Raw genomic sequence first — 17,260 nt, 5'->3', positions numbered from 1 at the left:
CTGAATATATATATACACTAGTAAAGAATTAAAGTCGGTAGAGTATGTAACCAACCAATTGCCTTAAACTGAAACACCAGTCTATACATTTCACTGCGCTCTGCCTTTAAAAAACATATTCTTAACATTTGCATAGCATTATATTTTTAAAAAGTATTTAGCATACAAAGTCATGTAAGAAGCAGTGCAAGAAAAAGATGAAAATTTATTGGCATGAGACTTCTGCATTTTATTTATTACTTTCAGAGGGAGAGGAAAAACAAAGACTATTCATTAGAAATGTGTCTTACTTGTGCAGTTTGGCAAGGATCCAGACCATGTTCCATTGGCAGTGCATTGTCTTACAGATGATCCAGAAAGTATGTATCCCTCCATGCATGAATAAATTACTGAATTAGAGAATGTAGTACCATCAATGCGAAGTACTCTTCCGTTAGCAGTTGTGCCTGGATTACCACACTGCACAGCTATAAAGGAAAATGTGAAATATTTACGAAATGTAGAAAAGGTGATTCTGAAATAGGAAAAATTGAAGCAGGAAAAATCCTGCCAGCAGTATTATTTGGTAGAAATCCATTCTGTTGTCCTTAAAAAGGTAAGTTTCACCACCTACTGATAAGGTACACTGTACAGTAAAAAACTGTGTATATAAATTACTATTTTTCCCCCTTTGGTTTGTAGAGAAAAACCTACAAATTTAGCTTTATAATCTGCATTACTGAAAAGCTAGTTTAGCTGCAAAAACAAACTTCCAATTATAAGCAAATATCTGGTTTACAATTATAACTGCAGATTTAATTTGAATCATGCATTTCTAGCATCACCAAAGTATTCTTCCTAATTCAAAGCACTGAATGGAGTCAGCTATTATTTCACAGGCAGGTGGAACCCTGATGTTTCACAGTTCATTAATGTTCAGCTTGGGAATTTGAATGTGTCCTTCTTATGTGACTACATATATATTCATCTAATCTATATGACCTAAACTAGAACAATATACCTGTGCATGCACTACCACACCTACAATATCTGTGAACTATATTTATCATTTCAAGAAAGAAATACCATCAAATATCATCTTAAAATGTGTAAAAGCTGATTTATTTCTGTAATACATGAGATTGAAGAAAAATAGCAGATGGTACAGTTGGGCAAAGCATATCCCTTTTGATACCAGCATAGAAACAGATATATATACATACACTATTTTTTTAATGTACTGTAAAGTTGACAATCATTCAGCAGAAAGGATATTACAAAACCAGTTTATGAAAAAAGTTTTTAAAATGAAATTACTCTTTCATACAGATAACACAGTCAATAGCAATAAAGTAGGAAATAAGACTACAGGTTCTCAAAGTATTTTCTTCTTTTCAAAACACTTTGTTTTGCAAAAGAATCTGTTGGGAATTATTTTCTATTCTGAAGAAAGGTAATTTAGGCAATAAATGATTCTTCAGAAATATCCTGTTATAGCTTTCTTTTGTGATAATTTGTCTACCTTGAAATTTCCAGAATTACATTTTACAAATAAACTGGTTTCAGCAATTTCTTTTCTATTGAAAAATAATGTCAACAGTATTATTAAATGAAATTTTAAGCCAACCATTTATACATAGATGTATAAATCTAAAGAAATCCTGACACTGACATTTTCCTAAAACTGGGGTCTTTTGTCTGAAATTCACGTATATAATGGTTGTGATTAAAGGTCACATTTTACTGAGGTTTTTAAGTGAATCAATATTCATCAAAAAATTGATTTCTAGAGGCTTATTTATTTTTTCCCTCAAAACCTGTAAACATGATGTTTCATGGGTGCCAGGAGCTGGTTTCAAATTTGTCACCTGATGCCAAGCCACTGCTATAGTGCAGAATCTTATTTGAAAAAAATTTGTCAGTCCAAAAAAACAGCACCCATTCACAACACAAAGCTGGCAATGCAAAAGTGGTTTTCTGATCAACAGTGTTTAAAAAACAGTTTAAAAATTGAGTGGATCTTTGATTTACCTTTGCACTCAGGTTGTCTTCCTGTCCAGCTTCCATTTGCCAAACATGTTCTTACTTCTGAGCCATGGAGGATATATCCAATGTCACAGCTGAAATGTATCGTGCTTTTAATTTTAAAATTGTTTTCTTCCCTAGACCCATGCCCTGGGATACCTGGATCGCCACAAGAACCAGCTGTATCACCTAGATTTTAGAGTACAAAAATGAGAATAAGTATGCATTTATAATGCATGTCTCTATGTATTTATAAATAAGTTTATATATATATATAATTTTTTTAAATCCCCATATGTATCAGTAGGTGTGAGACCCTATAATTGCAAAATTACTTGATCCACTCATTTTTTGTACTTATTTTATAAGTAGTACAAAAAGAATTATAATTTTCTCAAATTCCCCTAATACCATGCTAAAATTTTGGTAACAGAATTATCAAATAAAATATGGGAAAGAAAGACAAGCACAAAACCTCGGTAATTTTTCATTTTGAAATAATAAATTCGGAGGAAAACCAAGGTCCTGATTGCAAAGACAATTTTCTTGCTTGTGTATAACTAGTGTTCACAAAATATTTCTTAGCTTTATGGTATTACTAGAGTTGGAACAGTTTTACCATTGAATGAACTTTCTAGTCAATGTTATGTTCACTAGACATGAAGCAATTTCCTGAATTCTAGAAATGTTGAAACATGACTTCAAAACTGCCTGATAGCTAAACTATCCCTCAGATATAAACATTCCAGAAAATTCTAAGATAGAGGATAAATGGTAAGCATGTTTATATTCATATATAAATAAATTAATAATGTTAAATGCTGTCTGTTGTATATAAATGCTGTGATTAAAATGTTAATAACACAGTAATAACATTAACAATAATAATATCTAAGATTATATATCTAAATCTTCAACTATAGTAAGAACTTTTAGGAAGTTCTAGGTAACACACTATATAAACAGCAGCTCATTCATTTGAATATTTTAATATTTACTTAGGATTTATTATTTTAGAGAACTTTAAGACAGTTTTCTATGTAAAAAGAGATGAAGGTATATTATATTACTGAGTTTCAACACTGAAGAGTTGAATTCTAGAATTCTTGGAGCCCCACTATTCAGGTTGTTCCCCATAGGCAATGTTATTTTCTAACAGCTTGCAAATAAAATTAACGTCTTTTCTAGACAAAAAATATCAACCATATAGGTATTTTTGAGAGAATATCTGCATTCCTTTTTAGTTAGTTACACTACTTTAAATAACAATGAAATATTTCAAGAGTCTGCTAGAAAGAAATAATCCTACTATGTAAATAATCTGTTATGCAGAATAGCCATACTTTTCTGGGGTTTGTCTAAGCTTAAATAGAAGTAATACAAGCAATTTTTACATAGAAATAGTAAACAAATTTACAAACTAAATATGCAAAAGACCAAAGTGACAAATTCACTACAGAGAGGTTCTATGGGAAGGGAGGACCCTGAAGTCTTATATGCAGAAAAAAATAGGTGTTCTGCTGTCTTAGTTGGCACTGTATATGTCTAAAAAATGCTGTTGGGAGTGAAGGGTTGGACACAACTCTTTACTGACAAAAGTACATGCAGAACTGAATAGTGAAGGAAGAAGAGTAGAACTAGCTTTGTTTTGAGAACTATGGTGCATGAGCAAATACTTGGATTAGTCCATTATGTCTAAGTACATGGTACTAATTATTTCAGAAAACTTTCAGAAAAAATACTTAAATTATTTCAGAAATAACAAATATACTCAAGCAAACAAAAGAACTATCTGGTTCAAAATCACAGACTGAGTTCAGTTGTTCTCTGTTTAGCCATTTCATTATGTGACACAGAGCAGTAAAGCAGATTGCCAGCCCTGTTTAAAAAGAAATTGAAAATAGTTCCAAATTATAGCAAAAAAATCCCATAAACTTTCAAAATAATTTATGTCCCAGGTATTTAGACGACTTGACAACCCTCTAGTTTGAAAAAAGTCTGCTTCCTATTTTTGAAATAATTAAAAAAAAAAATCTTCCTAGATCAAGAGTGTTTTTTGTTGTTTTGTGAATCTGTATCTTACACTTTCTAGCATTATTTAGTTAGACTATGATAAAATTGGAACAAGGCCTACTCATTATTCTATACTCGTAAAGTTTCCACAATAACAGCTCAGTTTTTGGCAAGTTACTTAACATTATACCTAAAAGAATTCTATGATGAAAATATGAAAACTGGTTATTTGCTATGCCAAACAAAAATCATGTATTCCTCTTCTAAGTGAAATCCTGTGAATCCTGTGCTCTTTTCTAATCCTTAATTATTACTGTGGATTATTAGACTTTTTATTTTAGGAAGGTTAACCTGCTCTTTTGATTGAAGGTTACAGAAATAATTTTTCTAAATTACTAATCACATCAGATATGATGGAATCAAAGGATCACAGAATAAGCTGAGTTGGAAGTGACTCACAAGGATCACTGAGTCCAGCTCCCAGCCCTGCACAGCACCATCCCCAGAAGTCACACCATGTGCCCAAGAGCATTGTCCAGACACTTCTTGAGCTCTGTCAGGCTGGTGCTGTGACCTCCCTGGGGAGCTGTTCCAGTGCCCAACCACCCTCTGGGTGAAGATCATTTTTCTAAAATCCAGCCTAAACCTCTCCTGACACAGCTTCAGGCCATTCCCTTGGGTCCTGTCACTGTCACCACAGAGAGAGATCAGTGCCTGCCCCCTCCTCTTCCCCTCATGAGGAAGTTGTAGACTCTAATGAAGTCTAAGAGAACGTGTTTTTATTACCTCATGCAGATTCAACTACATTATTTTTACAATTAGTTATGAGCCATCCTTCACTCACATGTGCAACAAATTCTCAGCTGACATTTAATCTTGATGAAATGGGGGATATTTAGACTATTTACAACTCTTGTTGCATGTACGACGAATTCTACATTGCAAAAACTTCTGACTCGATATGATTCTGATATGCATATGATGATTGAAAACTGTTTCTGAATGCCAGTATATATCAAATGGACATGACAATTCCTTCTTGCTCGATGTCGTGACAAGAAACTGTCATAAGGATGATGTTACAAAATTTAGTTACCTTATATTCACTGATCTAGCATTTTCTTTTGTAATTCTTTTTCATATACCAAATAGACAAGCATGCTATATTTTTTCTCAGTTAAATATTGTATATATATATATATATATATATGTATATATTATGAATAGTATCATTAAACATGCAGATTTTAATGCTTTAATATGCATTAAAATGAAGAAATCAATTTAAAGGCTAATAATGAAAGCTGATGATTTTACATATTTTAGATGCAAAATATAGAAATTCTCTGTCATGAACTGCTAATTATTTTAAAATAAGAAAGCATTTCAGATATAAGCTTTAAAAGCAAAACCTCAAAATTTTGCTACGAATTATAGTTTGGTGCAGTACAGTTAAAGAAAATTAGAGTTTGTATTCTGTACAATTTAATTGATTATGATTAACATTTAAATGTTCCTATGTCAAGGAATTTTTTTCTTCATCTATTAAGAAATATTAATTATATCTGATTAGTTTCCTATGTAGGTAGAAAAACAATAATTAGAAAAAAAAAATATTTTCATGGACCTCACTCATAATATCCCAGATATTATTTAATTTAATCCCAATACTTATTTAATTTAATAAGAGAAATATTATAGAATAGTCCTATTTTCAGTAGGGTTGCTTTGATATTTTCATGTGTATTTTTAGGCTGTGTTCCTTGCCTTTTTTTTCTATTTCTTAAATTATTTTTGCAATTCACAATTTAGATTTTTGATTTTTCTTTCTTACAAATACTGTGCAAAAGTACATAATTAGCCTTAGATTTTATATAAAGAGAATTTTTTCCCCAAAACAAATAAGGATTCATGCTAGCTGTAAAATTTTTTTATTAAAATAGTTCAGATTTGAAAATACATTAATATATCATTATGTATTAAATAAGATTATTTTACATTAAAGTTTGATTTTTAGTGCATATCATTAAAAATTACAAATTTATAAGAACTTCATCTTTTCTCTAATCGTGGAAAATTTCTTTCTGCTTTCTATTAATAGAAAGTTTAAGGAATAAATTAGGTGTACATTTTTCTAGGTTTTGTCTCATTCTAAGTTCCTGAGAGTTTGCAGGAGAAGGTTCAGATACTGAAAAATTCTTCCAACACTTTAGAATTTAATGCAATATTTTAACCAATAAACTCTATTTTAGAATTTCATAATAATTTTCAACTATTTCTGTACCATGGGCTGTGAAATTTTGTATTCTGAAACTGCAGCTGATAATCAGTTTATAACTGAATACACTGAAGAGATGAGGGTGGGAGGAAAAAAAAAAACAAAAAAAGTTTTGAATATGTGAGACCTCCACCTGGACTACTGGATCCATTTCTGAGATTTCTAATACAACAAGAACAAAGATCTGTTAGAGCAGGCCTGGAGGAAGTTAATAAATATGATCCGAGGGCTGGAACGCCTCTGCTGTGCAAAAAGGCTGAGAGAATTTGGGCTGTTGAACCTGAAGGAAGGAAGGCTTCTGGAAAACCTTATAGTGGCTTTTGACTGCATAAAATATAGAAGATGTAGAGTGGCTTTTTACCAAGGTCTGTGGTGACAAGAGAAGAGCTGAAACTGAAAGAGACTAAATTGAGACTGGGCATAAAGCAGACATTTCTTAGGATGCGTGCAGTGAGTTACTGGAACAGGCTGCCCAGAGAACTTGTGGATGCAACATCCCTGGAAGTGTTCAAGGTCAGATTGAACAGGACTTTGATTAACCTTATCTAGTTGAATACGTCCCTTCTCATTGCAGTAAGGAAGAACTAGATGATCTTTGGAGGTCCCTTCCACCACAAACTATTCTATGATGCTAGTGGAAGATGTCCCTACCTATAACTGGACGTTGGACTAGATGATTTGTAAAGGTCCTTCTGACTTCCACCATTCTATGATTCTATTATTTACTAATACTGTAAAAAAACCTGGATTTTAAATGTGAAACTAGTATAGCATAGTCAGTTTCACATATCAGTTATTTTTCACTTCTAGTTTTGGCATAGATCTAATCCAAAAAAAACATATCAAATATTTTCTTCTTATTTTCTGCCATTAAACATGTCTAAGTTCTCTGAATTAAATCAGTTTAAATAAGATTCAAAACCCCTCTGATTTCTTCAATTAAATAATGAAATATAAGCAGGACAGGAAAGAACTTCCACCAGTATTTACTGAAAATTAAAACTGATAACATGATTAACCTTTATCACAGTATTTGTTTACATAGTCTGCAATAACAAAAGAGATTTCTGTTTTTCACTTGATCACTGCTCTTAAAGTGAATCAAACTGAAGTTGTGAAACACAATATTCCTAAGCAGTAAGTTTTTCAGAAAATATATTTGACTTCAGTGAGAGCTAAACTTTTACAAGGATGAGATGGTGTTCCCTCAAAAACTATGCATTGTGTCTTGAAATTATGTGGAGTCTATCTGGCCTTATTATACAGATGGATGTATTACATAATCAAGTTATATCTGAGGTGTCATCAAGCCACTAGAAATTTTGCAAGTTAAAAGAAAAAAAATAAGAGAATTAACCCATCATCTTGAAGAGACAATGTTGCAAGATTTCACTGTAAAAATTCACACTCCCATCAGAAATCACATAAAAAATATTTTCAAAACAAACTGGTTTTGTTAAAAGTCATCTGAATGTGAAATTTATTTTTCATATTAAGTGCCACCAAGAAAGTCTACTTCTTCCAGATTATTTTCTTGCTCATAATTTATGCTTATTTTGGTTTTACATTTTTTTTACTTCTACTGAGGTGATAATTCAGTTTCATACATGATTTTACAGATTTTTAAATGGCCTTCTGAAAAAATCAAAATACATATTAAAAACAACTTCAGTTTAGAGTAATGAATTCACATGTATTACCTGAGCAGTGAGGAAGAGATCCACTCCAGTGTCCATTTAACTGACACGTGCGAGATGACTGCCCTAACAGGGAGCGTCTACCTGTGCAGGTATAATGGACAGTAGAACCAAAGGTGTATTTATCTCCAGACAGGACCGCGTTAGGAGGAACTCCAGGATGTCCACAGTCAATCACTACAATGCATAATTATTGGAGATAAAAGAAGGTTATTATTACTGATCTAACAATTTTTAGTTTTCATTTTCATAACTGTCCACATGAACTTTGTGAAGGGATTAACAAATTTAGGGTTTGGGGGAAGGGGGAAGATCATGGGATTAGAATGCAAAATATGCTTCAGGCCAAAAGCTGTGAAAGAAATGTTTGGAGATGTCAAAAAAAGATATTTTAGATACATATATTGATATTCAAAACCACTCATTCACTAAGTTGGTCTTTATGGCAAAACAATTACAGGAACACAGTATCTGCCAAAGTCACTGCTGTGGTAGAGAATATGCACAAATTCATCTCTCTTTTAGTAATTCAGACCAAGGAGTTAATTTAAAAGCAAGCTAAATACATCAAGTTTGGGAAATGCACCGTTGAAATTCATAAACTAAATCCACTATGTACACAAACTGAATCTAGGCCTGATGTTTGATTTCTTTTTATCTTACATCTGTCCATGGTATGTAGATTATCTTAGCCAGAGATATTTGTATTTATGTACAAGAAACCCATGAATTAGAGCTGTAAATATCAGTGTAATAGAACTAGCTGCTAAGTCATTCAATTGTAGTTTTTATCAAAACTTCATTGTATTAAATACTATTTTCAGTAGGATTTTTTTATTAAAGAAAAATCCAGATCAGAAGCATGATCATGGCTGAGGATGCATTCAATTCCATGGCATTTCAGATACATGCAACAGTACAATGATTGTCTAACACAGCATAAGACCAAAATCATATGTGACAATCTGTCTTTCTTAAATGATTATTTTGGTCTTAGAGCTTTAATTTAGTTATATACTGATTTGTATTTAATGACACATTCTTCCAAAGGTCCAATTTTCATGGTGCAGAACCTTCCTGACAGGACCATAAAGGATTTAAGAATGTGGTAAGCTACTGACCAACTTTAATTCATACCTAGTGTCATTGATCCCAGTGATCATTCTGCAGGCTTTGAGGGGTTTGAGTAAAACAGCCAGAATAGGTAACTTTACATAACAAGCACTTGTCAATCAATTTCTTCTAACTAAAATCTGCTATCACTTATGGATGATTGTCAAGAATTGAAAACTTAGAACATTGTCAATAAAAAGGCACGTTGGTCATGCAGGCTTCAACAAAATGAGACATTTTTCTTGTGAAGAGCATTCACAGTTTTTCAGAATATTTTACTATCTGTAGTGTTCTTGATTGATTCTTTTGCCCTACTCAGATGTCATACAGGACACAGTTAATTTCATACTGTTTCAACGTTACAGTTTCTACCTTTGGGCTTTCCTACACACATTTTTCTGTTTATATTTATGTCTAGAAGTCTTGGATCCCTAATAACTTAATTTAATAATTATAGCACCCTTAGTATTAGCCATAATTTGATTATGCATTCTACAAAATTTAATTTGATATTAATGTTTTCAGGCTGGGATTTCATATCAAAAGTTGATTGCATTTCTTTTTTTTCCCCTAATACTAACTAGTTTTTTCCTTTCTATTTTGTCATTTTCATTGAGCAAAAAATCTTCTCTAATTGAAATGAACTCTTTTTTGTTTAAACCATTACTCCTGTTAAGTGCAATCAATACATGCCATTGTAAAAAGTCTCATTCCAGCAATAATTTGCAAAACGCTCCAGAAGCTTTAAGAAAAGTCTCTTAAAAAGTTTTGGTAAGCTTATGATTAAAAAATATCATGGATACCATAGAATTCATTGACCCCTCTATAAAAATGACACAAATGAAGCAGAGGATGCCCTTTCAAAACTACACATATCCCTTTTACTCCTAACGCTCATTTAAAAGAATAAAGGCTTTGTTATTAAATTACTTGTGACAATTCAGATAAAAATTATTACGAGATTAAAATACAAATGTAGAAAGAAGAAATCTTTGCAACTTTACCTTTAAATTCATTTATCTTTGGAGATAGTTTATTATTAAGCAATATTTCTCTTTTTGAAATGGTAATGTTGCCTTTAAATCTAATGTGAAACTAATAGACACTCTGTGACTTTCAATCAAGCTACTTTTGCATCAAAGAAAGGGACAAGTTCCATAACTGAAATTTTTGGCAATAATAAGAAAAAAAGTTAATTTTTTTCCTATTTTATAGAGGTAATAGTAGAGCTAGTAAAGCCTTCTGAGAACCAATAGCTACAATACTGCAAATATCAGTCCATGATTCCTGAGTAAGGAACCTTTAGCCTGTTTTCCCTTTAATCCCTAGAAAAGAAGCCCTTCTCAGTGAAAAATATTGATTCTAAATAAAACCCTTTCCACAGACTAATAGAGAACCAGGTAAATCAATTGTCCCAGCCAGTTAAAAGTCTAATAAACATCTCTGGATATATCTGCATCACAGTTAGAAAGTTGTTCATGACAAACCAGAATAAAAAATAACCTAGTTGTGTTGATCCAGTTGCCTTAGTGAATAGGTTGCATATGAGTACGATGTTCAGGTACATCTATTAGCATGGTAAACTGAGGACATTGTCCAGAGGACATTTTTGGTGTTCTACAGTGCTATTACTGGTGAATTCAATGGACAGATTTTTGACCTGTATCCCTGCTACCAGGGATTATTACGCTGGAGCACTCAGAGATGTTTGTTTGGCTAATGCATTTCCTAAGTATTCTATGTTATTTGCTACATATAAGAACAATATAACTGCTACTTCAGCAGCTGCTGAGACCCTCCATCAGTGTTGCACACACACAAATGTATATAAATATGATTATTGTAATTGTTGTCATGAGGCTGGTGAAAGTGCTGTGTAAAGTAATACATTGTCTAGTCCACATTCTTTCTAGAAGCAAACTCATTATCTACTTACTAATGCATTCAGGTAGAGGTTTGTCCCACTGGCCATTTGGTTGACAAATTAAAACTGAAGAGCCAAATAAAAAATATCCAGGATTGCAGTCGTAAAATACCACTGTGCCATAGGTGAAATTTCCATGTTCGATTTTACTTTCTCTTATAGAATTTGCAGGAATTCCAGGATCAGAACAATTGACCACTAAAAAGAAAAAGAGCACAGAGTTGAGAGGCATACTAATACAGTCTCCTGAAATGGTCTCCTACTCTTTGTATAAAAAATGTCCAATATGTTGCTATCCTGGTTTTATGTACCCTTTATACTTTTTATATAACAGTAGTGAATTAGGAAGAAGAACTGAAATGATGAGACACTAAAGCCAGAAGATGTTAAACCCAGAGCAAATAAAAGGAAATGCTTCTTTACAGTGTGATGATACCATAAAATTATTGGCCACTAAAAGGTACTGAACATACCAATGAAATGAGCTTATATTCCTGCCTTGACATACACTATTGTCCACAAATAGAAACCTATTTTGGGGCTGGACGTGACTTTGGTCTAACACACACGGAAATGCAAACATACTTATGCTCCTATACCAACATTTCAATAATGGATCGCCTTTAAGACGGATGTTTTGAGCTAAAATGCACAAGGTCAGTTAGATAAGACAGTGGGGAATCTGGCAAAATAAGAACATATCCAAACAAATGGGTAGGAGCTTTTAAAAATAGAGGTTAACTTTCATTTTTAAGAATACTGATGAATTTTTTGAGTAGTTAGCACTTCAAAATTTATATTTTTGAAAATTTCTGATATGGATTTTTCCCTCCCTTTTTTTGTGTCTTACAGCTGTCTGTAAGTTCAGTATAATATTTATTTTGGGGGTCATGAAGATTATTTTAACAGTTTTCATGTGGTTTCCTCTGGACAAGGAAACATGATCACTTATTCCAAGTAACTCTAGAAAACCAAAGTTCCAATAAAAATTACTATCCCTAATTTCAGAGGTAAATGTGCGTGGATGTCTGCATATGAAATTATCAAAATATGTTGAAAAGCTCTGTAATCTGCAAAGGAAAAATGGTATTACCAGATGCAATTCAAGATAATTTTTCCTACCTAAATCATTTAATGTAGACATTTTATGGCTCTTGTTATCTCTAGCCACTATTCCAAATGTTGTAGTCTGCTTGTGTGCTTCTTCTAGCAGGTCTCAAATATTGGTATCACAAGCCTAGAAAACATACCTTTTCCAAGGCAGAAATAGCTTTCTGCAGTTTTCTGTATGTGACTTCTTTAACAGTAAAGGACTGAACGATTTGTTAGCTACATTGATGATCAATATTGATTTTTTTTCCCTTGAAGGAAAGCCTGAGCTACATTTCTATCTTTTTTCTTATTTTCTCCCGCACAAGGATCATTGAAGTCCAGCTCCTGACCCTGCACAGACAGCCCTAACAGCCACCATGTTCCTGAGAATGTTATCCATGTTCATGTTACTATGCATAAATTTAAAGTAATGGTAAGAATTTATTCTTTATTCAAGACTAGTGAGCACATGAAATAAAATACAAGGAGCTTTGACTATTTGAATAGTTTTCCATAATTATTAAGGTTTTCTAAGAAACTAGATATTTAACAGAGTTGTAACTAGTACAACAACAGCAAGTGCACTGCTGAATTTCTATGAAAAATTTTTGGGACAAAAGCAAAGTCTTCATAATGGTGTACAGCCTTTTCTATAATATTGCACTTTTGGTAGTTTACACATATGCAAGGTAATAGTTGTTGTTGTTACTATTATTATTATTATTATTATTATTATTATTATTATTATTATTATTATTATTTTCCTACAAAGTAAATAAAATCATATTCATTAGAATGGATTTCACTGAACATTGCAGACAAGATTAATGATGCTCAACACAAGATTAATTATTTTGGTTTTTAAACTCTCTCCTAAAAACAACACACAATTTCGGGACTGTGTAAAATTTCATAGGGTAACCTGATCAACGTGATCAACTTATTTACCTTATTTATTATATTACTTTATTTACCCTACATGCCAATAAGTTGTCAGCACTTTGGGACATTACTCTGCAATATGAGAATACCGAGGTGACTGATAGCAACTGGATTGAAAATGAGATTAAGTAGATACCCTACATACAGTACATGTTTAGGACTCTAAATTTAGAAAATAATATCTTCTCATTAACAAAGAGTTCCTTAGAAATTTAAGTTCTGTAAACTATTTGGCAGTATCTTTTAGGGGAAAGTGATCAAATGAGACTGGAGGACCTCTATTGAAAAGAAAATACAGTCAGTAAAAATCCATAAAAATCCATAGAATATAAATATATAATATAAAAATCAAAGATTCACGAAACGTCTTTAATAATAAGATTATTGTGTTAGTTAATCTGTCTCTCTGTTGATGGGACAGGAATCACTTTGTGTTCTTTTCCCCACTGTTTATTTTTCAGCCTTAATTTTACAAGATTTAGTTGGAAACCCTCAAATGCTGCATATTCTTACCTTTGCATATTGGAGGCGAGTGGCTCCATTGCCTATTAGCTTGGCACTGAGCTTTGGTGGGTCCTTGCATAACATACCCAGTATTACATGAAAATGTCACAACATCATTGAAGTTGAAACCATTTCCACTTGTTCTTCCATAAATAGGACTACCAGGGTGACCACAGCTGACAGCTAGCATAGTACCAGTCAAAAAAATCCCAAAAAACAGAACAAGATGTTATCACTTATCATTATTTATTATGTAAGAGATAATAATTATATAATAGCACTTTTAAGTTATGATATTATAAGATACTGCATACTTTCCATGATGTATTAATGTTTAAGAATGTACTTAAATTTTTAAGTAAACTGAATAGAATTTGACATGCAGTAATGAAAGCAAATGAAGAAAACTCTTCTGAAGAAGCAGGAGAAAAGCAAGCACTAGATTTTCATTATATATAGTCTGAAATTGAAAGGAAATATATCACTACCTTAGTTCTTCAAGTACTGTTTCTTACAAATTTGTCTTTGTATCAACTCAATATTTTATCTTTGTGGCCTAAATACTTTGTGAAGCTATAAATTTATAACTATTTTTAAAACAAAAATCCCAGAACTATTGGTATAGTGAAATTTTTCTTATGCTTATACAAAAACTGTCCACAGAAGGAAAAGTTTATTTTCTGTGTCCACAAAAAACAGATTAGAAAAAAATAAGGAAGGAAAATTTGACACAAATTAATATTCACAAAATGATCCAAAGACATTTTGTAAACATTTTCTTTTATTTTGTAACAAACCATTGGTATAAAAAAAAAGGTTAGTCAAGAATTAAAAATTAAAACATCACAGAATAAATGAATTAACATTGTGTGCTATGACTTGGCATTAAGAAAATTTCTGCTACTAAGATAGAGGATAGGATATTTGGAGGCCGATTAATAGAGTTTCAATACACTAATATTATTGAACCTGAAAAATAGTGGTAATTTGCTTTAAAGTGCTTAGAGAATTCTCAAATTCTCCTAAATTAAATACATAATTTTCTGTTATTACTTAAAGGTCTTTCATGTTATGGCTTGATACAATTATCATGCAAAAGAAACCTCAATAACAAAGCACAATGTTCACTCAAAAGAACCCCAAAACCACAAATCGAAGCAAGAGCAACTCTTTCTCATAGAGATGAAGAAAAGAAAAAAAGAATGAAGAAGATGATGAAAAGGTGAAATGAAAGAAGAGATGAAGAAGAAGAAGAAAAGAAAATATAATTTGTGAAAAAACCCCATTTTAATCTACGGCATTGACAGTTTACTTCAATAGTATTTACTCATCTAACTAAAACACTGAAAGTAAATATATATTAAATATTTCCAAAAGCCACTACAGATCATAAAGCCATTTTCAAATTTGAGAATTGGCGTTCATAAGTCCTATCACTTTCTGAAGAATTTTCATATTCATAACAGCAGGTTATGATGCCAATACTGAGTAGTAGCCAAAAGATGCTGTGGAAATTCTAGGTGACAAGACTTAACTTCACCTGATAGATGAATCACAGATTTTGTGTGGCCCCATACTTTTGAGGATCATTCAATCCTCATCTTGCTTGACACAGATATTCCTGTAACATAGATCAGTTCGTGTTGCCATGCTTACTTACGCACACAGGATGGAAGCTGGCCAGACCAGTTGTGATCCTGTTGACATATTCTTACAGAAGAGCCAATCAACCGAAAACCAGGACTGCACTGGTAAACAACGGTGTCTCTATATCCATAATTTTCTCCTATTACTTGTCCATTGACTATAAGATCTGGGATACCACAGTGACCAGCTGTATTTATTTATAGTAAAGAAAATGAAAAAAAAAAAAAGAATAAAGGAAAATATCAGTAAATATGCCATAGAAATATTAAATAAACCTCCTCAACTTAGACAAAGAAATGCTGAATACCTTTCCAGGTTTTTTATTGACCTAATTCAAAGCTTTATTTTTATTTGCTTGGTGAAAACTGCAGTCATGCATTAAGACAGGTATAACTATACACATATAAAAAATTACAAGAAGATGATATAGCAAAGAGGTTAAATGTCATATATATCATCAAATTTCCTTTAAAATTTCCTTTTTATTGTAACACATAAGAAATATGTATAATTTACCTTAGTTTTCTTTTGGCTATTCTTAAATGAATAAAGTAACATTAAATCATCATACATTTAACTAAATAAAAAAATTCCACATAAATAAAAATAATACAAATATTATATCAATCCATGTGGACATTATAGCCTTTGTACAATATTAAAAAAACCCCAAAACTTCAAAAATTTATTGCTGGAATTTGACTTTCTGTAATGTTTAACATTCTTTCTCTCTTTCCCAGTGAAATCCCAAAGTGATTAACATCCTTTGGTTGAAAGCAGTCAGCACAAATGCTGCCAAATCTTCCGGCAACCAAATGGCAACCAAAAATCTTTCTCTGCCTAGGCCTAATCTTTTACTCTGTATTCTCAAAGTATGAGAAATATTGTATTTTCACTGTGAAAGTCATAAAGAGACATTTGGTCTACAGAGAGGCTGGGACAAAAAAACAAACTATGTGTAATTACTGTTTTTCGTAATGAATTCTGGAAAATGGTCACTGTGATTCAGCAAAAAATGTGCTAATGGGAAAGTCTTCTAAGAACGGTTGACTTCATGAAGACTGTGACATATGGTAGAGAATTCACTGTAAAAAGAAGAGTAAGACAAGCAAAAAAAGAAAACTAGCAGCGTTTCATCTTGTACTTTTTCGAACATAAAATAAAATAAAAAATTACCAGCCACCCAACTCCTCTGCTCTCCTTTTCTATTCTAATTTTCCTCAAATAGCCCCACAAACAAATCTCTAAAGCATGGGATTGCCAACAAAGAAAGACATAGAACCAATATGGTTTGGACTGTTTTTTCCTTTGAAATTTTAAATGCTTCTAATACCCTGATATATTTTCTGCATTTTTCCTTATTCATTTGGGGCTAGAAGTTTCTTGAAAAAAAAAAAAAAATTAGACTTTTACATTTTCTTACAATTTGAGCTTTATATTGTATTTCATTGTATGAATCATGATAAAAGTTACAGTATTGGTAGTATATGAACCCCCACATATATTAGATTGATAACTGCAATTTGACTTCTATGTAGTTAGCAGGAGTCCAAATCCGGTACTGTTCAAGGCTATATTATCCCTTGTTTGTTCCTTCCCTGTTTCCCTCCATCTTATGTAAAAAACAGGCATACATTAAATTATGTTTTCTAGGATAAGATGGTATAACACATTTGAAAAATTTTTGTCTATTTCTTGATCTTCCAAAAAATTCATAATCCATTCAGCATGTAGAAGACTTTTTTGAACATGCTCCAAAGGAATTAATTTCCCTATCCTATCATATTTCTGACTATAAACAGGACTAACCAGATGAGGAATAAAAACTGAGCTTGAAAAGATTAGTTTCTATCAAAAGTGCAACCAGACAATCTGCAGTGATTCAGATCATGCTCAAGGAAATATTTTTCTAGTTGCATTTAATTAAAATATATGGCTTGGTTCTTAATTAAAAATTTAGTGATGCTTTATGGCAGAGTGGAAGCAGAACACTTCACCAGAAAGGTCAATCTTTGTTTCCTGAGCAGAGAGAATAAAACTGAAGCA

At 32.0% G+C, this 17,260-nt stretch overlaps 1 protein-coding gene across 3 annotated transcripts in view; it reads right to left on the bottom strand.

Moving 5' to 3' along the window:
- The window catches only part of CSMD3 (CUB and Sushi multiple domains 3), a 572,913-nt gene that overhangs the window by 39,248 nt on the left and 516,405 nt on the right, over window positions 1–17,260 (bottom strand). For all 3 annotated transcript variants that reach the window (XM_005516952.3, XM_005516953.3, XM_088051522.1), the window contains 6 exons: window positions 15,228–15,401; window positions 13,577–13,750; window positions 11,042–11,227; window positions 7,996–8,169; window positions 2,011–2,193; window positions 291–467 (listed from right to left, as the gene is read on the bottom strand). In XM_005516952.3, coding sequence (XP_005517009.1) covers window positions 291–467; window positions 2,011–2,193; window positions 7,996–8,169; window positions 11,042–11,227; window positions 13,577–13,750; window positions 15,228–15,401 — 1,068 coding nt within the window. The remainder of the gene's footprint in view (window positions 1–290; window positions 468–2,010; window positions 2,194–7,995; window positions 8,170–11,041; window positions 11,228–13,576; window positions 13,751–15,227; window positions 15,402–17,260) is intronic.

Source organism: Pseudopodoces humilis, chromosome 1 (assembly GCF_049639895.1).
Source record: "Pseudopodoces humilis isolate 2021_Gansu_Grassland_sample_001 chromosome 1, ASM4963989v1, whole genome shotgun sequence".
NCBI lineage: Eukaryota > Metazoa > Chordata > Aves > Passeriformes > Paridae > Pseudopodoces > Pseudopodoces humilis.
Note: the sequence above shows the minus strand (reverse complement) of the source record. Positions and strands in the feature narration are given on the sequence as shown.